This window comes from Aethalodelphis obliquidens, unplaced genomic scaffold (assembly GCF_003676395.1).
Source record: "Aethalodelphis obliquidens isolate GAN/ISIS:26980383/991018 unplaced genomic scaffold, ASM367639v1 scaffold71, whole genome shotgun sequence".
NCBI classification, from domain to species: Eukaryota; Metazoa; Chordata; class Mammalia; order Artiodactyla; family Delphinidae; genus Aethalodelphis; species Aethalodelphis obliquidens.
The window spans coordinates 2,809,577-2,834,259 of NW_020838015.1; the positions used below are offsets into that span (position 1 = coordinate 2,809,577).

At 41.2% G+C, this 24,683-nt stretch overlaps 1 protein-coding gene across 3 annotated transcripts in view; it reads right to left on the minus strand.

Moving 5' to 3' along the window:
- Positions 1-24,683, minus strand: part of MED14 (mediator complex subunit 14) — a 75,129-nt gene that overhangs the window by 15,532 nt on the left and 34,914 nt on the right. For 2 of the 3 annotated variants that reach the window (XM_027091475.1, XM_027091477.1), the window contains exons 14-24: positions 22,976-23,170; positions 22,452-22,586; positions 19,998-20,074; positions 14,295-14,455; positions 14,064-14,210; positions 12,924-13,015; positions 11,472-11,624; positions 10,662-10,931; positions 6,696-6,836; positions 5,019-5,130; positions 1,890-2,021 (exon numbers count right to left, since the gene is read on the minus strand). In XM_027091475.1, the coding sequence (XP_026947276.1) occupies positions 1,890-2,021; positions 5,019-5,130; positions 6,696-6,836; positions 10,662-10,931; positions 11,472-11,624; positions 12,924-13,015; positions 14,064-14,210; positions 14,295-14,455; positions 19,998-20,074; positions 22,452-22,586; positions 22,976-23,170 (1,615 nt within the window). The remainder of the gene's footprint in view (positions 1-1,889; positions 2,022-5,018; positions 5,131-6,695; positions 6,837-10,661; positions 10,932-11,471; positions 11,625-12,923; positions 13,016-14,063; positions 14,211-14,294; positions 14,456-19,997; positions 20,075-22,451; positions 22,587-22,975; positions 23,171-24,683) is intronic. The other variant, XM_027091476.1, reaches the window with a different exon arrangement.

Here is a 24,683-nt window from a genome sequence, read left to right on the forward strand (position 1 = left end):
AATGCTTAAACCCCACGTGGTGATATTTTGTCTTTCAGTAAGATATTTCACTGAAGCCTGATGCACATGGCACATTTGAATCTCTATTTGGTGTAGTTTTTGTACTTTTGAACATGATAAAAAAATTAGGAAGGTAAAAAAATACTGAGAAAGGATAAAATTTACCTTTACACAAGCTCCAAGATGTGTAATATGTAACAATCTACTTTACACTATATAACAAACACTGTGTTTGAAAATATTAAGCAAAAAAATCTCAAAGCTCCTTTAAGGGTAGAAATCTTATATTTTTAAACTAACCCTGACAAATTATGTTTTCATTCTACTCAGAGAAGGCTGAAGAGAGGGAATTTTCCATTTTCTTTATTTAGTAAAGGGTACAGTGACTAAGAAATGCACCAAGAATCAAATTTTGAAAGCAGTGACCTCCTGAACAATCTGATATTTAAATTTCACCCTGCAGATACTTTTAACTTATTTACACCTCTTTGTAACCAAATGACAAAATGAGAAAATACTTCTACCATATATCAGAGAATAAATGTTCCTTACTTAGAAATCTTACAAATCGGTAAGAAAAAACACAAGAATATAGGCAAAGGATATAAACTGGCAGGTGTACAATAAGAAACACGAAAGACTAATGAACATTAAAAAAAGTTCAACTTCACTAATAATCAAAAAACCACACATCGAACAGTAATATGCCATTTTTTACCTATCAAAATGACCAAGATTTTAAAAAATCACAATACCCCTTGTTGGCAATGATGCAGGAAAACAGACATTCTTGTACAATACTAGAGGAAATTGGTACGGCCTTTTAGGTGAGCAATTTGCAGTATGTTTCAAAAGCTTTAGAATTTCTCAAACCCTTTGAGACAGCAATTCCACTTCTAGGAACTTACCTAAGAAGATAATCCTGCGAGCAGAGAAGACACCATTTTCAGTTGTGAAAAAATAGAAACATTCTAAACGTATCGTAATAAGAGAACGGTTAAATCATGGTATGCCTAGACAAGGGGATACTATGAAGCCATTTAGTATGACGGTGTAGTTTTTACTGACAGAAATGTTCCTGCAAATATTAATAGTAAAGAGGAAAATCACAGATGCTACACAGCTGTAAAACCTGAGGAAGCTCTTTATGTTCAGATTTGGCACGGGATTCATGATACAGTTAAGTGACGAACATAAGGCACCGAAGACGGTGTGCAGTATGCTGCCATGTGTGTAAAAGAGAGGGGGAAGAACAACCCGCATAAGACATCCCTCCAAGAATGCACGAGAAATCAGTAGCACGAAATGCCTTTGGGAGGAAGAACTAGGTGGTTGGTGGACTCGAAAGGAAACACCTCACTGGCTACCTCTTCTATTCTTTCTCTTTTTGAACAAATTCAAAATAGAATTTTTGAGTTAAAAAATTCAAGTCTCAATACATATGGTAGGGTCCCAATTTTGTGTGTGGGGGGTGGTGTTTAAGGGGAGAGAAAAAGATGGGTAGAGAGCAAGATAGAGCAACAGAGATTTGGGCGGGCAGGCAGGCAAGCGGGGGTGCGTGACAGGCCGAGTGAGGGGGAGAGAGAGTGCGAAGCAGACAGACTAACTGGTAGATCTCTTCGTTGTGTGATTAGGAAAAACGTATTCTTATTTTTGGCCACGGCACGTGGGATCTTAGTTCCGAACCCGGGCCCCCTGCAGTGGAAGCGCGGAGTCCTAACCACTGGACCACCAGGGAATTCCCAGGCAAAACGTACTTTCTTTCGCTATTTCCCCAATACACAAGTGCTAATTTTGCAAAAAGAAAATTTATTTAACAAAAACTTATTTAACAAAAACTACTTTCACATCAAACTCTTATGTTCTAGCAATTTCCGGTATGGACTCACCATGTGGACTAGCAAAACTGGCCCCTGGTCCTATTGAGATTCCATGCGAGGAAGGGGGAGGAGTTGGAACAAATGATGCTGGTGATGGGGCTCTCAAAGCCCCACTGGGGGAGCTGGCGGCATGCAGATTTCCTAATAAAGGAAAATAATTATAGATGATCTTGCAGGACACATATTATGTCCTGTCCAAGGACCCCGAGTTAAGACTCTCTACAGACTAAAGAAACAAGTAGTAAAGCTCCCGTAAGTAGCACAAAGAAAAACTGGAACAATTTCAGTATGGAAAAAGAGAGACATCAATCCCATGGGGTCCAAATTCTAGCTCTTATATTGACTGATGTTTAAAAAAAAAAGCCAGTGTACTTTTTTATCCACTCACTCACTCATTCAACAAGTAGGCATGAACATCAATTTCATGCCAAGCATTGTCGTAGGTACTGGGGATGCAGCAGTTAACAAGAGACAAAAAATCCTGCCCTCATGGAGTTTATATTCTAGTATAACGAGAAAGACAAACAAATATATGTCAGGTTATGCTAAGTGCTATGGAGAAAAACAGGGCAAGGTAAGGGGGCTATATCGTGTAGTGGTGGAGGTGGGTGCTGTTCTTTATATAGAGCAACCAGGGACCTCTCTGAGAGGGGGCTATGTGGGCTGAGACATGAAGTGAAGGATCAGAAGAGCTAGTGCAAAGGCCCCAATGGTAGCAGCAGTTATAAATAACAGGGGGAGGCCAGTGTGGCTGGAGCAGCGTGAGCAAGGCGGGGAGCGGGGAACGGAAGACGATCAGGTCAGAGAGGTGGGAGGAGGGTCCCAGATCACACAGGGACTTGTAGGCCACTCTAAGGACTTAGGGTTTACCCTGAATGAGATGGGAGGCCACTGCAGAGTCTGGAGCAGAGGAGTCATGACCTAACTTCTGTTCCAGAAGGATCACTCTAGCTGCTGTTGAAAAACAGACTATAGGGCAGGAGGCAGCAAAACCAGTTAGAGGCAACTGCAATTACCCAGGTGAGGGATGGCTAATGACCCGGGAAAGGGTGAAGGCTGAGATGGTGAAGGTGGTTAGATTCTGGATAAATTCTGAAGATGGAGCTGACAGTATTCGGTAACTGACTGACTGTGGGTGTGAGAGAAAGAGGAGTCCAACATGACTCCTACAGCTTTGGCCCAAGTAACAGGAAGGAAGGAAGAAGCTGCCACCTGCTGAGATGCAGTGCCTATGGGAGAAGCAGCACAGGGCAGGGTTGGGGGGGTGTTAGGAATTCAGTTTCAGCCATGCTGAGTTTCAGATGTTGACTAAACATCTACATAGAAATGCTGAATAGTTAGCTGGAAAAGACAGGACTCGAGTTTGGGGGAGAGGCCTAGATGGAGCTATAAAAAACTCGGAGACATGAGCTTAAAGATGGTATTTAGCCACAGGACTAGCTTTAATTTAGGATGATGAAGGGTGGGGACTATGGCTATCAAAACTATCAGTGTAACATTAAAATACTTGCTACGTTACCATGACTATCCTCAATACCAGCAGCTTTCAAATTCTCTACTGTGTAAGAGAATTTCATATTTTTAATGTTCTATTAATATCTAATGCAGTACTAATTCAATACAGTATGAATTCAATAGTAACATATTGATATTCAATAAATGTTAATCAACTTGATTAACCTTTAAGTATTATATTTACATATTTAGCTGTGTGATCTGGACTAGTGACTTAACTTCTTCATGCCTCGGTATTCGTTTAACCATTTATTCCCTAGGGAATAAACGAATTCGTTTAATTTGTTTAATCCCTAGGCATTACCCGTTTAATGCCTAGGGCTTAAACGGGTAAAGTGCTTAGAACAGGGCTTGGCACACAGGAAGCACTATATACCTGTCTGCTACTAAAATTATTTCAAAATAATCATCTCTCCTTCCTTCTATACGAAACCAGTCTCAACCCACATCCTAGAAACTCCCTCCCCTCGGGTGCTGGGACCCCGCTTCCCGTTCTCCCCCTTGCTCCCCAGCTGCTCCTCCTCAGGCTCCCACACTGTCTACTGTCGGAGCTTCACAGGGTCTGAGTCTCCCACCAGCTCAGGGGGTTCAGGGGCCTTCAATGACACGACAATGACTTCCAAGTCTTCACCTGGGGTCCCACCATCTCTGATGAGCAGGGAAGGGCTCATCTACGCTAAAAATCCGATACCAGTGCTCCTTGCTAGAAGGTAAGCTCGAGAAGCAGGACTGCTATCGGGCTCACTGCTGAATCCCCAGCACCGTGCAGCATTAGACACAGAGCAACCACTTAAGACAAACCAACGAATTAACTGTTCTGTTAAAAGTCAAAATTTGGCATTCTCCCGCAATTTGTTTTTAAAGATTTTTTTTTGATGTGGACCATTTTTAAAGTCTTTATTGAACTTGTTACAATATTGCTTCTGTTTTATATGTTGGTTTTTTGACCGCGAGGCATGTGGGATCTTAGCTCCCCGACCAGGGATCGAACCTGCACTTTCGTGCATCGGAAGGCGAAGTCTTAGCCACTGGACCGCCAGGGAAGTCCCTCTCCAGCAGTTTTTACAGCGTACTTCATGGGGTCGCCAACAGAGCCATCTTGTTCAGACAAGCAGGTTGTGGCCTGCCTGACTCTGAGGTGGGGCACTGTTCACATACACCTGGGCTCTGCCAACTCCTTCTGTAAGGGGGCTTTTCTGAAACGGGTCGTCGTAGCGGGAAAGCAGCCACAGACACTACATAAATGGATGTGGCTGTGTTCCGATGAAACTATTTACAAAACCAGGTGGTGGATAGGATGTGGCCCACAGGCCTTAGTGTGTCGACCTCTGACATAGATCATGTTGTGATTCTTGGAGTTGCGCCATGAGTCTGGCTCTGGGTGACAACAACTCCACTTAACTCAAACCTTTTAAAAGTGCTCCTGAATCATGAACATAGATCTCACAACCCTGCCATAATGAATGAATGGCAAATATCCAGCCACGGACTAGCAAAGCGGTTCCCTCTGACAGCTACGGCTACATCTGTAGTATTTCTCACGGTGTGTGTGCGTGTGTGTATGCGTGTTGTCTATCTTGGATCTGAAAGTTGAACACAACAAGAGAATAAGTAATATCTTACCTGGAGACTGTGTGTGCATCATAGAGGGAGACTGGTTAACTGTGCTGTGATAAGATGTAGGGGGCGAAGTTAGAGGATAAGCGCCTGATGATCCTGGCTGCTTTGGAAATGGCTGAAAAGAAGAACATTCCATGTTGGTAAAATGGCCAACCATGCAGATTATGTGAGTGTGGCTTTCCCCAATAAAGAGCTACAGTGTTGACATTTACACACATCACTGGTTACCAAATAGGAAAGGTGAGGTATGAAAATGCCCAAAATTCACATCAATAATGCAAGTTTTAAAAAACTTCCTTTCAAAATGTTTTAAAAATAGCAACATTCTCATTCCTGACCTTGCACTACCACTGCTTATAGCCCCCAAGATGTTTTTTGCTCATTTTATCTACCATATAACTGACTTATCTATATTATTTATCTACCATTTGACTGAACCTAAGATAAATTTTCCCCATATTTTAACATCTCTGAAATCAGTGTGTGTCTTCCAATTCATGGCATGTCGTAGTTGAACTGGCAGTGTTGTTTCGGGCGGTACATAAAAACAATGCATTTGGTGGAGTTTTAGAGTCAGTGAAATATGGTAGTTCCGCCTGATCTCTACTCACCTTCACCTTCATCTCCAGTAATGACCATGTAATTCTTCCTAGTCTATGTTTTTAACTTGAGGTATGAATCACATACAGTAAAGCACACGACTCTTAAATGTATAGTCTGATGAGTTTCTATAAATGTAACTGCCACATAGATCAAGATACTGAAGGACATTACCAGAAGCCCAGAGGCCTCCCTCACCCACCTTCCAAGTCTCTATCGCCTCCCCAAACTCTGACTTCCATCACTCAAGCTTGGTTTTGCCTGTTTTTTGCATCTCATATAAATACTGAATGTACTCATTAGTGTCTGGCTTCTTTTGTTCAACATTACGTCAGTGAAATTCATCATTTCGTTGCATGCAGCAATAGCTTTTTTCATTTCTGTAAAGTATTCCACTGTATGAATATACCCCCGTTTACTCACTCATTCTACTGTTGCCGGATATTTGGGTTGTTTACAGTGTTTTGCGTGAATAATGCTGCTGTGAACATTCCTGTGTTTTTTGGCAGCATTTCTGTTGCATACATACCCAAGGTAGAACTGTTAAATCACAGGCATGCATAATGTTCAGCCTTAGCACTCTGGAATAATGCTGAACACCATTGCAAGGCAGCTGTACCATTTTATACACCTTCCAGTAGTAAATGAGAGTTTCAGATGGTCCTAATACCAAATGTTGGCAAGGACTATCAATTTTCTTTTCCTTAAAGACATTTCTGTGGGTATGGGGTATTACCTCACTGTGGCTTTAATGTATAATTCTGTGACGCCAGATGACACTGTTCACCTTTTCTGTGCTTACTGGCCATTTGGACATCATCTTTTGTGACCACATGGGTGATCACCTGACATTATTTTAAGTGCGGGAGTCTGAAGTTAATGCTGTTTCTGGTACTATTTACTTCCCATCACTAGAAGCCTCCTCCTGTCTCCCTCTGTCACTATTTCTTCATATGAATTTCTTGGGCATCTCGGGTCCACCAAGGACCTCCTTGCCTTTCAGCAAAGAAGCAGAGCCACCTATGGAACCTGTTAAGTAACACAAATATGACACCGTTTGGAATGGCAGCTAGACATCACCTGTTGCTGGGGTGGTGGCTGGAGTTGTGAGATTAAAGAATCCATCATATCTCCTCCAATGGGAGAAGGGGGATTATCATCCTCATTTACAGACCTTCTTCGAGCATCCTGATTACTGTCAACAAACATATTCAGGAATGTCTATGGATATAAACAGGTAAAATTTAGATTATTTTACCTAACTTTAGTAAGATATTCTTAATCACTGAGAATGTGTTAACAGAAACAAACATATTATGTCCATTATCTGAAATATAAGTTTGACACGTGGCCACTATTGTTAGGCCAACCTAGAAGAGAGAGTGATCAATTTGAAGAAAGGGGGAAAATTGAGGAAAAGTTAAACACAACAATAAAAATAACATCTAAGTTAAAATGTTATTATGTGAGCAAAAAGTTGAAGAAAGAAGTTCACCCTGGCCAAAATATTTTCTTATTAATTTCTGAATCAAAAACGTGGAAAAGAATAAAAAGTTGTATGGTAGGCATATAAGTAACTTCAATGACTTGGAAAACTTCCTATTTAGTGAGAGTTCTCACTTTTTAAGCCAGAAAATATGAAAGAGGAAAGCTGAATGAAGAAACTAAGCCACCTTTTCCCTTTTTATTTTATGTGACTTCATCTTAAACATCAAGAGTGGGACAGTCTTGTTTTATAGGTTATGTCATCTAAAATTAAGCACGGCTACCAGAATTTGTGTCTCAAGAACAGATTCTCTCTTTTTTTTTTTTTTTTGCGATACGCGGGCCTCTCACCACTGCGGCCTCTCCCGTTGCAGAGCACGGGCTCCGGACGTGCAGGCCCAGCGGCCATGGCCCACGGGCCCAGCCGCTTCGCGGCATGTGGGATCCTCCTGGACCGGGGCACGAACCCGTGTCCCCTGCACGGGCAGGCGGACTCTCAACCACTGTGCCACCAGGGAAGCCCCTCTTTTCTTTTTAATATAAATTTCATTTATTTATTTATTTATTTTTGGCTGCGTTGGGTCTTTGTTGCTGCGTGCAGGCTTTCTCTAGTTGCGGTGAGTGGGGACTACTCTTCGTTGTGGTGCGCGGGCTTCTCATCGCGGTGGCTTCTCTTGTTGTGGAGCACGGGCTCTAGGTACACAGGCTTCAGTAGTTGTGGCACGTGGGCTCAGTAGTTGTGGGTCGCGGGCTTTAGAGTGCAGGCTCATTAGCTGTGGCGCATGGGCTTAGCTGCTCCACGGCATGTGGGATCTTCCTGGACCAGGGCTTGGACCCGTGTCCCCTGCATTGGCAGGTGGATTCTTAACCACTGCACCACCAGGGAAGTCCCAGATTCTCTTTAATATGCTCCACCTTCCCAATCTTCAAAAACATAGATTACAAGCTTATCAGAATTACTGAAAAGCTTTTAAAGGTACAAAGTCTGATTTCTAATTAAAGATAATAGATCATTCACAACACACATTTCATCTTCTCTCAACACCCCACTGAAGCTCCTAAAAAAATTTTTTTAAGCAGTAAGTCACCAAGACAAAAAGAATGGGATAAGAGAGAAATAGCAATAAATTCTAGGAGGTTGCAGAGCAGATGGTTGAGTGGTAACTGAACTATCTGATGTGAGGAAGTTTCTTCTTAAGCAAGCAGTGGGGAAAGCCAAGAAGCAAAGCTATTTCCATCCAGATCTCCAAGATACACAGGAACTGGCAGCATCAGATACCCCTGGAAATGGAAATGAAACAGACTAAGAGCAGAGGACTGGGTGAAACGTCTTAAAGACAGTAGTGAAACCCTCCAGAGCCTCTGGCACTCCCACTGAGTTAGGCTGACCTTTACCACCCAGGTGGAAGGTCTCTGACTGGGGGCAGGGGGGGACCTCTAGGATCAATTGACAGCAGGGGTACCATACTAAAAATAGAGATTAAAGTTTACATACTGAATGCTGAGAATACTAGTTTCCTTCTCTTATTTGACTTGCCAAATATTGGGAGCCAGATGCACAACGGCTATGCAGAGTCTTGATACTCTTCTCTTGGTACTCACACTGGCCCAACAAAAAGACCTGAAGCTACTGACATTGGGAGTTACCCAATGAAATGGCCCAAGCAGATCATCCTGCAGTGAAGATTACAGTCAGCAAGTGTCACCTTTAAATAAAAGCACAGAGTTAAGAATCACTTAATATTTGAAAACTACTAATATGAAAGAGATGAAAACAAAAAAAGGTGGATGAAATGGAGATTATGTAGGAAGAGGTAAGAGAAGATAATGCAGCCATATAGAACAGGACGTCATAAAATGAACTTTCAGAATCAAAAAGAGCTCTCGGAATTTTTTTAAAAGATGGCAAAAAAAAAAATTCTTGATGGAAATGAAAAATAGAAGGATTGGAAAAAAACAAAAAAAGGAAATCTCCCAGAAATAAAGAGATAAAAAACAGGAAAGATAAGAAAATTAGAGGATAAGTCCAGGATGCCCAACTTCAGAATAGCAGGGGTAGCAGAAAGAGCTGACAGTGAACACAAAGGAAAAGACTCGAGGAAGAGCACAAGGAAATTCCCCACAACAAAAGGATGTAAGTTTCCAGACCGAAAGAGTCCACTTAGTCACATAAGGTTCAAGAACTGGAACAGGACGAAATGTCTCAATGGTCACAACAGAAGCTAGGGCACAATGGAGCAATGCCTTCAAATTCTCCCAGAAAATGACTGCAATCTGGAATTCTACACCTAGCCGCTCTCTCAACTAGATGACGCTAAACTAAAGATGCTTTCCGACATACAAGGTCTCAGATTAACCTCCCGTGTATCTTCTCCCAGGGAGCTACATAGAAAGTATTCCACCAAAACAATGAAGTAAACCAAGAACAAGACGTGGGGTCCAAGCCACAGGGCATGCAACACAGGAGAGAAGTGAAGGAATCTCCTGCTTCACCACCCTTCTGCAGATTCCTAAATCAAAACTGGGCAAAAGGTCTGGAGCGCTACCATTCCAGACTGGAGTTCAGAGGACTGTGGAAGAGATGTCTTCAAGATGAAACTGGTAAGGTATCTGATTTGTGAACGTACTGAGGGGAGAGTTACATACATGGGAGACTTTCAGGTTGAGTTAGTGATAAGTACAGAGAGAGCTAAGAAACAAAAAAGTTAATTAATAGTTGCCAGGAAAATAAATGCTGAGCAAGAAAGGAAAAGTAATCATAGTAAGCTTGGTAGAATAGTGTTAAATACTCAGAATAATGTGAACACTGAAAAATTACCTAAATTGCTACCATATCACAAGGTTGGAGGAAAGAAAGAAGATGAATCGGTACTGGGAGCAGTACCTGAAAAGGGGAAGGGGCATATAAGAAAGAACTAAAAAAGAATTAAATCCTCATCTTCCATTACAAGAGTCAGATAACGCCCTCAACGAAGAAGTCAGCAAAGAGCAATGAAAGCATGCTATTTAGAGGTAAGGATGTAAATACCAAGAGAATGAGCTATACTGTATAAGAGTTGAAAACAGAGTAGGAAACTGGCAAGACTGGGACTAATTTTCAAAACAGGCCATTTGGAACTATTTGACTCTAAACTATAAGAACATACAACTGAGCTGTCATACCAAAATCTCCAGGGGTTGTGGCCCAAGACCCTGCATTTTAAAAAAAGTATCACAGCTGAACTGATGAACAAAGCTTTTCAATATTCACTGATAAAGACTACTTTTAAAGTTCCTTGAAGCTCCAAAGAGCAAATAGGACTCTCTTTAGTATCTTCACTCATTACATGGTAAGGAAATAAAAGGAAGGACATCTTATCATTTCATATACCTAGGCACAGCACTTTACCAGAAGTTCTAGCTCCTTCAGAAGGAAGTTGCAGAGATGATGAATTAACATGGCTACTCATTAAATTTAAACAGGAATTTGTTGCTTTTCCTCCCCGTTATTTCCCCCTCGAAGGAATTGTTTTAGAGATCACATTTATGTTTACTAATGCTGTAAACACTGAAGTCCATTACCTTGAGTCCTGGTGCAGGATAAAAACCTTCAACTAACTTGCTATTATCAAAAAGACTATAGGCCCCATCGCGTATTGCCACAACGCCTCGACTCCGGCAGTATATATCAATGCAATACATGTTCCTGAAGGCCAGTCTGATGTGGGTGGACGACTGCGGCAGGATGGAGAAGCACTGGTAGGCAGTGTTGGTTCTCTGGGTCAAGCCCAACATCGGCACAGTGGGCAGTTTGTTGATGGCATTCAATGGAGCCTGAGTATCAAACAGTACCTACAAGGAACAAATGCAGTGAGAGCAGCCAGTTTCTGCTAAAACCTCAGAATTTTCAACGTAAAATCGTCACAAATGAGACAATGTCCTTCTGGCACATTCCATAAAAACTTTCGTCGTTAAAGACAAGTTAAGTCCACATGATTTTTTTTTTTTAGTTAAGGGCACTTTAATTAATTAATTTATTTATTTTTGGCTGTGTTGGGTCTTCGTTTCTGTGCAAGGGCTTTCTCTAGTTGTGGCAAGCGGGGGCCACTCTTCATCGCAGTACGTGGGCCTCTCACTGTCGTGGCCTCTCTTGTTGCAGAGCACAGGCTCCAGATGCGCAGGCTCAGTAGTTGTGGCTCACGGGCCCAGTTGCTCCATGGCATGTGGGATCCTCCCAGACCAGGGCTCGAACCCGTGTCCCCTGCATTAGCAGGCAGATTCTCAACCACTGCGCCACCAGGGAAGCCCCCAAGTCCACATGATTTTTTGAGGAGTTTTACACGAGACACTAACACCGAGTCTTATTTTTAAATAGAAAATGAACTTAATTACCTGTAATAACTGAACCACATTTGGTGTTTTGTTGAACATTTCTTGAAGCTGATGGAGAATGGTATTGTGACAGTTACTGCATCCTGAGTTTGGACCAACAGTTCCCAAAGAAATGTGAAATTTCTGATGTATGGAATTCCACTGGATACTAATCTAAATCAAAGAGATTACATGTTTCAGAAACCGAGAAAGGAACGGAGTCAATCAGAAGAAAAAATAATGTTTAAACAGTAAGGCAAAATGCCAAAGATCTAAATGAGGTCTTTTTTGGAAGCAACTCATGAGACCCTGTAAACTGCAGATGTGCTGTCCTTATGGACATTCACTGAGTATGTGTGTGTTAGACAGACCACTTCTACTAAATAAAACAGAAAGAGAAGGTGCTAAAGAAAAAATTTTGATTAAACTTTATTTGAAAATTGTCATTGTTTCTTATTTTTCCATTTTCTCTTGAACGGAATAAGAGTCACCCCCTAGGTGAGTACCGTATGAAAGGGAAAAGGAAGCCAGCCCCAACAGATGCCACCTTCAGTTAACAGATTTTAAAACACTCAAGTAATTTCTGATATTACTTTATGTGGAAGAGTCCAGAAAGAAGCTAGCTGGCTGAATTTATATACTAAATTTCTAGGACTTTACATATGGGGTGGGGAAAAAAATAAGAAACTACAGATTATGGGGAATACCTTCAAGATTAATACAGGATCAGATAATGTTAACAACCATGTGACTAAAAGCACAGACATACCACACTGTTCAAGACCATTCATATATAATCTTCATTATAGTAATCACGCTGCTAAGCAGAATTGAAATCAGTGAAGGAAAAAAACCCCATAAATACCAAAAGTATATTACCTTGCCCAAAACTCTTCAAGAATACATACTCCAAAGAGGGTATAGTTTTTGTTTTCAATTTTAAAGAGTTAAGCATTATAGTATATTTTTTATCAGCAAAGTATTTAAAATTTACCATTTTATCCCTAATTTTTACTTGAACCCTCAATTATTTCAAGAAAGTTTTCATAATTTTTGAATTCTTGAGTTTTTAAAGATATATGAGAGGAACTTTAGTTTTTTTGGGTTTTTTTTGTGCACCCCACCCCCCCACCCCGCCAAGCGGACACCCTGAGACCCCTGGAAACCCTTCTGACCTCCACTCACCGTTGCCAAAACGCCCCAATCCCCACAAACGGAGTGTTTAACCCGTCCAGGGAACCCCCTCGCCTACGCTTCGCACTCAGGCAATCCCCACCCCATCTGAAGAGGTGGAGCCCCTCCTGGGGATTCCACCCCAAGTCCCCCACAGGAGTCATCTCCACCAGCCAGGCGGCTTCTCCGCCTCCTCCTCGCAGCCGCCGCCGTTGCCGGGAACCCCCACAGCTCCTCCCGCTCCCGCCCCTGCCACCCCATCCCCGAGGAACTTTAGTTTTAATTAATTCATAGACTTACTGAACTTCCCTTGGTGGTTCCATAACACAAGATAAGTTTTCGGTAATTATAAACACGAACTTCTGAGAAAATGTTTAGATGAGTGGGTATGTCTAAACAGAAAGAAAACAAAAAAGTTTAAGATTATACATACGAAATTTTAAAATATATATTTGAAAAAGAGGGCATCTTAGCAATAGTATACGCCTAGATAGAAAGGTCTCTGTATATATAACTTAGTTTAAAAAAAAAAAAAAGGAAGAAAAAAGATAGTAACAGCATAAATAGGTAGTAGGGCTTCCCTGGTGGCACAACAGTTAAGAATCTGCCCGCCAATGTAGGGAACACAGGTTCGAGCCCTGGTCCGGGAAGATCCCACATGCCGCGGAGCCACTAAGCCCATGCGCCACAACTACTGAGCCTGCGCTCTAGAGCCTGCGAGCCACAACTACTGAGCCTGCACGCCTAGAGCCCGTGCTCCACAACAAGAGAAGCCACCGCAATGAGGAGCCCGCGCACCGCAACAAAGAGTAGCCCCCACTCGCCGCACCTAGAGAAAGCCCACGCGCAGCAATGAAGACCCAATGCAGCCAAAAATAAATGTAAAAAAGAAAAAGAAAAATTTCAAAAGAAAAAAAAAGCTGAAAGTATTTCTAATAGTCTACTTAGTTGGTTGACAATAGTAATAAGAAGAAATAAATAAATAGGTAGTAGGCTTCAATTTCCATTTCGACAAAAGGGGGCCAGGGCAGGGGCAGAGATGTACTGAAGCAGTACAGCATAGTGGTTTATGGGTTCCAATTCCAGCTCTGCCCTTTGCTAGCTACGTGAACTTCAGCAAGTTTCTTAAGTCTCTGTGACTTGTTTTCTTCATTTGTGAAATGAGGGATGATAAATTACCTCATAGGGTGACTGTGAGGAGTGAATGAGTTAATACAAGCGTTTATTAAACTCTCAATAAGCACTATTATTATAATCTGTGTGTTAAAAGTTCTCAATATATACGAATCATCACAGTGGCTGTCTCTCGGGGATAGACTGACGATTTTTTTTTTTTTTTTTTTTTTTTACAACGTGCATGTTTCACTTCCTCAGTTAAAAAAGGCGGTGGCGGATGCTTCCCCCCCTCCCTCCGCACCAAAGGAAGATTATCACTTGTACCTGGTAGAGAACGTGCAAATTCCAACACACACTCATATAATCGTGCAATGCTATTCCAGTCATTAAGGAACATTTCAACCACTTTTCTACCACCAACAGGTTCAGACAACAGGTTTTCATATGTCAGATAAACATGCCGGGATGGTCCTACAGATTAAAAGAAAAGATTAATAGTAATCAATACAAAAAACAACCCAGAAATATGCAAAGACAATGTGTGAAGCATCTCACCTTGCTCCCTGGTAGAGGTGCCATTAAGTGGACAATTTGCAAACACTAACTCTGCCACCCAGGTGCGGTTATTTCTACCTTGTAATCGGAAAGTGCAATCAAGAAGAGAGCGGTCCAGAGCCTTTTGCGTTTCCTCATTTACACCCTTACAGGGAGGAATTCTGGTGATGAAAGACAGCATATGAAGTGTACTTCGTATCACAGAAAGACAAAAGCACAATCTACACAATGACAGGCAGGGTAGCATATTAGAGCTTTGGTTCAAAGTCCACTACTAGGCAGCTTCTGCAAGAGAAGGAAACAATTCACAGCAGTTAATAGCATTTAACCCACTTCCATTCATATCAATATGGATTAGGACTCTCATTTTAACAGTGATGCTCGCCTTCATCCTTAATCTTTTTATTAGAAAAGACCACAATTTCTCAGAAAATCAAAGATACTAGCTTTCGGGGCTTCCCTGGTGGCGCAGTGGTTGAGAGTCCGCCTGACGATTCAGGGGATACAGGTTCGTGCCCCCGCCCGGGAAGATCCCACATGCCGCGGAGCGGCTAGGCCCGTGAGCCATGGCCGCTGAGCCTGCGCATCCGGAGCTTGTGCTCTGCAACGGGAGAGGCCACAACAGTGAGAGGCCTGCGTACCGCAAAAAAAAATAAATTAAATTAAATTAAAAAAAAAAAAAGTTTAAAAAAAAAAAAAAAGATACTAGCTTTCTATGAAATCTACCTAGAACATCCTCAAGGAAAAGCTAAGGAGAACAAAATATTTTTAAGACCACTCTCTGAAGTCAGGATGACACACTGAAAAGAACAAGGGCTTTGGAGTAAGGGACCTGCATTCTAATTCTGACTCAGCCACATTCAACCTCTCTGAATTGCAGTTTCGCAACTATAAGATGGAGATAAATAACTACCTTATGGGTCTCTGATTTTAAAACATGACAAAACATATATATAAAGTACTTATGGTGGCTGATACAGCAGGTATTCATATATGTTAGTTTCTCCTTGCAGTAAAACTAAGTCTTGCTCACTGACTGCCATGACAAAATTTCAGGTTCGTTATCTCCCCCCACCTTCTCCGCTCCTCCTCTGTAGAGGTAACTCACTGTGATGGAGCTATACATGTATCAACTCATTTAACATACATACTGTCACTTATATATACCACATATACAAGAGGAATGTATTAGCTTCGGTGTCTTAAAATACCCATCTCTTGCAACTTTATGAACTATCTTATTTGTCATAAAACATGATGAGGTAATATATTTTGGCTGTTTTTTCAGTAATGGATGAAATAATGAGATAATATTTAATTACACATTATCCTTTAACTCACAGGGAAGGTGAGTTAATTATCAGACTTGGTATAATAATTATCAAAATCAGCAAAAAACAACAAATATAACTAGAAATATGGAATTTGGTTCAGGCCTCTCATTCAGATGTAACACCTAGACCAGGCTTTCTCAGGGTCGGCAATATTGACATCCAGGGCTGCAGAATTCTTTGCTGTGGAGGGCTATCCTGTGCAGGTTATCCTACCCTGGCCTCTACCTACCAGCTGCCAGTAGCACCTCCCACCCCTTCTTCTCAGTTAATGAGAACCAAAAATATCTCCAAACATTGCTCAATGTTCCCTGGCAGGGAACATTGCCCTGATGTTGAGAACCACTGACCTAGAATAAACAATTTAAGAGAGAAAAAAGAGACAGAGATTGTATATGGTAAAAAATAAAATCTGTAGGGGGAAAGAAAGCTATCCAGGTTGCATAAAAATAGAATTAATGTACTGAAATTTTCTCAGTAAATTAAAAATTCCACCACAGCTTGTTTTAAATGTACACGTTTGGGCTTCCCTGGTGGCGCAGTGGTTGAGAGTCCGCCTGCTGATGCAGGGGACACGGGTTCGTGCCCCGGTCCGGGAAGATCCCACATGCCGCGGAGCAGCTGGGCCCGTGAGCCATGGCCGCTGAGCCTGCGCGTCTGGAGCCTGTGCTCCGCAACGGGAGAGGCCACAACAGTGAGAGGCCCGCGTACCGCAAAAAAAAAAAAAAGTACAGGTTTTAAAGTTTTTTCAAAAGTTAATATTTCATACTACATACTTGTTATCACTCACTACCAAGAAGATTCTGTCCAACATTATTTGGGGTAGTTATTATAGAAATCGCATACACTGCACATATGCTTCGAACTTCGGGTATACTGAGGACTTCTGCCTGCCCTTACCCCTCAAAATGTACCTCTAAGCCACAGTAGTTATAAAGCAGCCAATTCAGATAGATTTTTTAAATCCTGATTTTGAAAATATAAATGCAGTACATTATCCTTCTTTCACATAAAATAGGTATTTCATGAAATCCATCTGGTTAGAAAATGAACACATAGAAGTCAGCATGTTTGGAAGTAAGAATTAAGTAAGACTCCTTCCAATTTATGTTCTCAGGGACAACACGACCCTGAAAATGCATTCTATGCCACTTTCTTAATCTGCGATACCGATATAATTGGCTTTATTTCAAGGAACCTGCAAAATATCTACTTGCTTTTAAGGTTATACATGTAACAGAGAGAAATAACAATAACTTTAATCCTCCCTGCATGATCATGTGAGGTGGGAAAAAAAAAACAAACAGGTTCCCCCCAAAGGAAACCTGACAAAATCATTACAAACACAAAATATTATTATTCAATATATTTGCCAAAAATTAAGAACCGAGGAAGATGTTCCCCGGACAATGGATTTAACATATCTGAAAATTTCTATCATTTCAAAAAAGTTTTTTGATCTAAACAGCTACTCCTGACTGATTTTTCTCCTGTAATTCTGAATACTGAACAAATTTAGAAAAGTAAGCTCTGGTCTTCTAGGGCAGATGTGTATCAGCACTGCTCCTTCTCTGCCATCACGTGCTGCGTGTCAGTTTCGTTCTGAGGGATTTTACAAACATCAGTAACCACGTTACGTCCCCACAGTGCAAAAGTGGGGAGGAAGATCACTGAAAGTGCTAGTAAAAGCAGCACAACTGCACCTACAAGGAAAGTGGGGTGGATTTTATATAGATTGCACGTGCATATGCAGGACTCAGTCGCATAACTGACAAGCCGAGTCACACAACTTGCAAAAAAGAGCTGGGCCTGTGCATTACTTGCATAAGCTACCAGAGGCAAACGAATCACGAGATGAAAAAACCTTGTGGGCGTGGCTGGAGGACCAGCACCACTGCCCATTACTGTAATGTTAGTTCAGGAGAGGGTGGAAAGTTTGCTTAAGAGCTCAAAACAAGGCACTGCGAGCATGCTGCTCTCGAGACTGTGTCACCTGAGCGGTGGGATCAAGGCTCTTGAGTTTGCACAAGGCAACAGGCCCATGAACCAGAGCAGTCTAAGGTGTTTACCATATTTTCAGAGATACAGCAAGAAGGTCTGCTCAACAGATTTTCAAGGAGATAAGCTGAACAAGAACAGAACATATTTTTTAGCAAAGAGGAGAAAACTATGCTCAATTTTAAAGCTTTGAAGTCATACTCCCATTTAATATGAATATACCTAGGACTAAATGCTTAAAAGAAGAGTTTCTGAAGATTAAATGAATTGGAGCAATTACTTACTAATTATAATTAGATCTATCCCAGATTTTAATTTAATAAAATCATATTTAGACATTTATTATTTTTTCCTTCCCCCGATAACGGACAGCTTGTACCAAACAGATCTCTTTATCCATTTCTATATATTTTCCTTTTAAGTTTTAAATAAAGGAAACAATAGCCAGGATATAGTAAAGACTTTCTCAAAAATTATTGTAAAATGAAGATTAAAAAATATGAAGTGCTTCCTCTCCACATAAGGACTATAATGAATTCTCTTGAGTTCAAGAATAAAGGGGACTGAAATGTCTTTTGTAAAAATGCCGAGAGCAAGACATTTTAAGATTCTTGCAAAACATGAAAAATATAACTAAGAGACTAGAACACAAATGTTATCATCTATTAATCTACAGTTGTCAAAAAGAGTAAAAAGAAAAAAACCCTATACTTTAGGCAGAAGTAATATAAAACCAAAGGCAAATTAATTAAAAGTTTTACATTTTCCTTTTGATGTCTATTCTAAGACCAGCTCTCTCCCCAGAAAGCTTTTTGTGGAGGTGGCATTAAAGGTAACCAGGCAGGGCAGCTATTCTAGTTCTTCAACTCTTTATCTAACGTGAGCACCATGACACATGGGTGGAGTGCACGCTATCTGCGAGTCCTTCCCACCTTCCACAGGGCAAATTGATTCCCAAGTAACAAAAATTAAAGCCCCACTGGCTCAAATTGCAGAGCCGCCATGTCTTGGCAGACAGGAATTCAATAAATAAAAATTGCTTCTATGATTTATATTATTAAGCAACGTCTAATAAACAATACAAATGTCCAAAAAAGAAAACTGCTTTGTGCACCAAAAAGGGTGATCTCTTAAATGGCATTCTAGCTTTGCAAGTCCATCCTGGTCACCTTATAAATCACACACGCTGCCTTAGTTTTCCCTCTAAGCATCCTTTGGCCCCCTTGTCCTCTACCCGTTTAGAACCAAGCCCTCTGCCCATCTCCCTCTGCGTGCTCTTTCCTGGTGATGTAAGTTACTATCCCAGCTCAATTACTTTCACCTTGGTACCGACTCATTTACTTCTCCTGCCCAGACCAGTCACCTGGGCTTGAGACACAACCCTGCCTGCCCAAAGGGATGTCTAGGCACCTCAAACTTAGCAAAGCCCCTTCAAACTCACATCTTCGGTCCCGTCTTGGAAAACATCACTGTCATCCATCATTTGCCCAAGATAAAACTAAGAGTTATCTTTGCCACCTTCTCCTCTTTCTCACCTTCGACATCAATCTAATCACCAACCCCTTAAGATTTCGTCCCCTAAGTCCTTATGGAACTTTCTCTGGTCCAAGCTACTAAGAACTCTGGTGTGAACCATTTCAGCAACTAGTTTTGCTACTTCAGTCTTGTTCCCCTATCAGGGTGAGCTTTCAAAAACACCTATCTAATGATGTCAGTTTCTGCTTAAAATCATCTGATGGCTTCTTACTGCCATTGTGGTAAAGTCTAAATTCCTTAAGGACACTTACCAAGACCCTACAGGATCTGACCCCTTCCTGCTCACGTCTCTAGGTTCATCTCTCCTAACTCCTGCCACGCCCAACTTCCTTCAGTTCCAGGATGCCGAGCTTTCTCTTCCCTCTAAGCCTTCATTTTCGCAGTTATTCCTTCTGGTTAGGGGTGCCCACTCCCATTCTAGCTCCCTTTCCTCTGGCTAATTCTCACCTCTCCTTCAGTCTACGTACAACTGGTACTTCCTCAGGGATACCCTTCCTGACTTCTGAACTGGCCCAGATCCCCCTGCTATGTGAACCCACAGCATCCTGAAGGGCCCTTTCAGAATTCAAGGCTGACACATACTCACACTCAGTAAACACCTGTTGAATGAATGAAAGATAAGCCAGAGGAAAGACATCCTAAAATACCAAGTGCTGCTGGATCTCCACGTGGCAGGTGAAAGAGAACGCTCCCCCAGACTGTAGTAATTCCATGCAGAAATCTGTGACATCCGCAGGTTCTGAACTCGGCTTTATGCTGACTCACGGAAGGAGAGGGGCAGCACTGGCAGTGTGGCTGCAGTGTGTGGCACCAAGTCAGACACGTGACAGGGACTTACTTCAATAAGCGAATCGCATGACTGAAGCCATCACCTTCCATTTGCACTCCTTGATGTGGAATCTCCAGATTGGACAGCTGAAAACAGAAAAGCACAGTTATGTCAGACCACCAGTTTTACAAAGGAAGCTACCTTTTCTAAGTACTACTGTCTCTATTCTCGTGGTGTCTGTACTAGAGTCACTCTGTCCCAAACTGACAACGTATTAGGCATGAGCATTGTGCCCCATCATCCGATTTCCTGGGAAACCAAATAAGACTGATTTTCTTGTGTGACTCAATTATGTTTGTTTGAAAACAAAGTTCGAGTCATAGCCACATCTCATTTTTAACCACAAACAATACTTTTCCGTTTATCACTTTTCTGGAATACATTTTTATTTTTAACAACTATTTCCTCCGTGAAACCCAAGAAGAAAAGATTTCCACTTTACGCATTTACCCAGTGAGGTATCATTCCCAATTGGAGGATTCAGCAAATGAGTTAAAAAGATAAATGCAGGGATAGTGCCTGAGACCTTATCAGTGGAACTGCAGGTTATTTGGGTATGCCAGGAAGTCATCTGATCTAGCAAAGAAATGCCTGCCTTCAGCACATATTCCCAGGCCTTCTCTGACAGAGTATTTATTTATTTATACCCACCTTGTTCCAGAAAGGATTTAAAGCAGCCCTAAGCATTTCACTGAGCCCTGCTCTTTGGGCCTGGGAAGAGCAGAGGTTTAGGAAAATAGCTGCTGACCAAATAGGCAGGAGGGGTCCAGATTCAAAAGGAAGCAAAGTGTGGGAGGGCTTCTCTTCTATGGATCAGAAATATAAACATTCCTGGTAAGACTAGATTTAGTTATTCACATCTCAATATAAATTACTTTAAGCAGAAAATGTGCTTGCTTTTACCTTTAACATATCTTTTTCATTGAGAGAAGAAAAAGTTACGTTTTTAAGAGCTTGACTGAGTTCAGTAGACTACTACAGAATGTTACATGGCCTATGTGTGCAACAGGTATAGGAGCACAGGGAAGGGGGACAGAGGCCATATGCCTACAGGTGTCTATAGGGACACTACGAAGACACAAGCTTTTGCAACTTCTAGCCTGTGGGTAATGGGGAAGACAGCAGACAATGAATGAGGCATTACACTGCCCCTGGGCATCATGTAGCCTCCCTTCCCACTGCAAGGGAGTAACTGAATGACATTCATGTAACCAATCCACATGGCACGATGAAAAAGCCCAACAACACAGTTAAGTAGATACAAGCACGGACACCGCACAGTTTTGGAGCTTTGGCCAGTTCCCAGACAAGAGGACATCCGTCAAGCTTACAGTTCTAGGAGCGGGGACATTGTGGACATAAGTATCTACTTTAGCCTATTTCTGGGCTTGGATTTTCTGGGCTACTGCTGCTCCTCACAATTTCACACCTTATTCTCGGCCTTCAGATCCCAAAACCCTATAAAGCAGCGGTTGGCATACAACAGCTCATGGGCCAAATCCAGCCACTGCCTGTTTTGGTAAATAAAGTTTTGCTGGAACACAGCCACACTCATTTGTTTAAATATCAACTATGGCTGGCTCACACTACAACAGCAGATTTGAAAAGCTGTAATAAAAGACTATGACCCACAAAGGCTTAAAATATTTACCATCTGGCCCTTTATAGAAAAAGTCTGTTGATTCCTGCTCTAAAGAATCAAAATGTTTTCAACAAGTCTTCCCAAGACTATCATCGTCAGCCCAACTGAAATAATCCACTCCCATGTTTCTAGGTCTCTTCTTCATTCCCAATAATTTACAGAGGGGAGGAGTCTTACAGAAAGTAAAACTTTAAACTAGAGGGAAATAATTAAGGTTTTGCTGTATTACTTTTAAGGGCTGCCAATCCTTGGCCAAAGCCCTTTTTGGAAATACAAAAACGCAGGTTCTGTTACCTCCCTTTACTTTCATGTTTGGGGATCATGCTGGATATCACGATTGTGTACTCTTGAAAGACACTAACTCTGCATAAGTCTATTGCTTCTTCCATAGGAAAAGAGTAAAAATTTAGTTTAATATTCTTTCTGACCCGCTTCTCAGAAAGGAACCCAATTTTATTAGTAAGCAATATGGACAGCTTCACCCACTGAAAAATGAGCCACCCCTTTATCAACTACCCATCTCTAAAAGGGTAAATAATGTTCCTAAGAGGTATACAAGTAAGATGTTAATTCTCAAAAGTTGTCTTTTTTTTTTTAAACTAGAAGAATTTACTTTCCATTTCCACAAAGAACAGAAGGCCCACAATTTGGAACCAGAGAGATGAAATAATTTAAGTCATGTTTTACATGTATACCACGAGATGCTGTGAGTTCAACCCCACCCCTCCCAAAATATACAAGTGATCACAACCATCTGGTTCTAATGGAATTCATGTAGCTTTAGCAAGGCATTTAAAAATTACTTAGATACCCCAAATTACCTCCAACCGAAGTCCTACAAATGGCATATTTGTATCACACATAGCGACAAAGTGAGCTAGAACTTTATTGAAGGCACACATTTCTCCTGATCGTTTGGTTTTCTTGGGTTCTACTGGACACAGATCATCAGACAACTAGAATTTAAGTAAAGAACACAAGTGGGTAAAAAAAGTACATGTGATGCAATTAGTTAAGGCAGTTGTACCACTGTAACAAAAGTCAAGGTTAACCAAAACAAATGTTAATTCATTCAACAAATATTTACTGAGCAAATATTGACCTAAACGCTAGAAATTTAGTAGTAAATATTATGTATTTAACAAGCTGTCTTTTGGAAAATGGTATATAATTATTAATTAAGAGAGAAACATTTGCAAGAATACATAGACATTTGTTACCTAAACCTTATTGCTGCTCAGTATCTTAAAAACCATACCAAATTCTTTCCCATTTAAAAATGGTTAAAGAGCACAGCAAAGTTCATACACGCAAACCCTGTGCTCATTTCTGTATGTGATCGTACCTTGCGCTTGGTACTGCATCTAGGCTGTTTCCCGTTTTTTGTACGATAAACTAATTCCTGGATGTTTTCCTTGAACTGCTGCAGGAGGAGGGCCATGACAGGGCTGTCTTCACGATCTGCAGCATTCACAGACATGAAGTAGTACTTGTATGACAGCTGTGTGGGTTTATTGGGAACTTCCAACATCTCCACAACCTAAAAAGGCCCCAAATCAGAAATGAGTCTCAGAGACATAACTGATAAGTGTTGGATATTTTCCTCCTTATATCAAGTAGGGCTCAGAATTATATACCTAATGTGGATGCCTTTTTTCTTTAAACAAGGACAAGTCAGTCATGATCTCAAAAAAAAAGGCACTGCAATTAAATATGTAATTTGTTTTCTAAAAAAATAGATCAGGCTAAAGAACAATGATAAAAGTAAATGCAACCATAAACTAGAGCAAATGGAACATTTAGACTATCAGCATTAGGTGTTCTTGAATTCATACCTTAGCTTATAAATTGAAAACATTTTCTGCTTAAGTCCAGCTGGTCTTCTAGATTTTCTAGAATGGTATCTATTTTAAATTGCCCTGCTGTCTCTCTTAACCAATGAAACAGCCTAAGAATTCCACTCTTATGGCAGAAGAAAAATGACAACTACCTCTCATACTTGGAAGCATATAAAAATAAACTCTGATTTTTCAACTGAAATATACAGTCACTGTGAGGATAATAACATCAACAGTAGTTAACACTGATATAGAGCTTACTGTGTGCCACGTACTGTCCTAAGTACTTGACAGATGTTAACACATTTAATCCTCCTAAAAACTCTATGAAGTAGGGATTCTTATCTTCATTTTTCTGATAACGAAACTGAGGCACAAAAAAGTTAGGTTAATTGCCCAAGGTCTCAGAGCTGAGAAGTGATACGTTTTGATCCTAGAAGTCTGGATCCAGAGACCTTGCTCTTACTCACTATAACAGCTTACTATTTTCAAGGTCTACCTAAAATTTAAAAGTCCCCTAAATACTTTAAGAAGTGAGAGAAATGAATGCCATTGGACAAGGCTCTTGACCAACACATACTTTTATGTCTCTGTTCCTGCCTCCCTTCTCTCCACCTCCTCCTCCCCACACACTCTCTTCAGGAAATTGTTTGGTCAACACGTAAGCATAAACGCTGAGGCACCTAAGGAAATGGAAGGATTAAAAGTAAAATGGAACTTCACTAAAGCTATACGGATGGCAAATTAGCACATGAAATGATATTCAACATCATCAGCCATCAGGGCAGCATAAATTAAGACTACAATAAGATACCACTACACATCTATCAGAACGGATAACATTTCTTTTTAAGAAATTACTGTTGTGGTTTATGGGTTTTTTTAACTTATTAAGTTATTTATTTATTTTTGGCTGCGTTGGGTCCTCGTTGCTGCACGCGGGCTTTCTCTAGTTGTGGCGAACGGGGGCTTCTCTTCGTTGTGGTGTGCGGGCTTCTCATTGCGGTGGCTTCTCTTTGTGGAGCACGGGCTCCAGTAGTTATGGCACGCGGGCTCAGTAGCCGTGGCTCACGGGCTCTAGAGCACAGGCTCAGCAGTTGTGGCGCACGGGCTTAGTTGCTCCGCAGCATGTGGGATCCTCCCAGACCAGGGCTCGAACCTGTGTCTTAACCACTGAGCCACCAGGGAAGTCCCGAATAGCTAACTTTTTTAAAA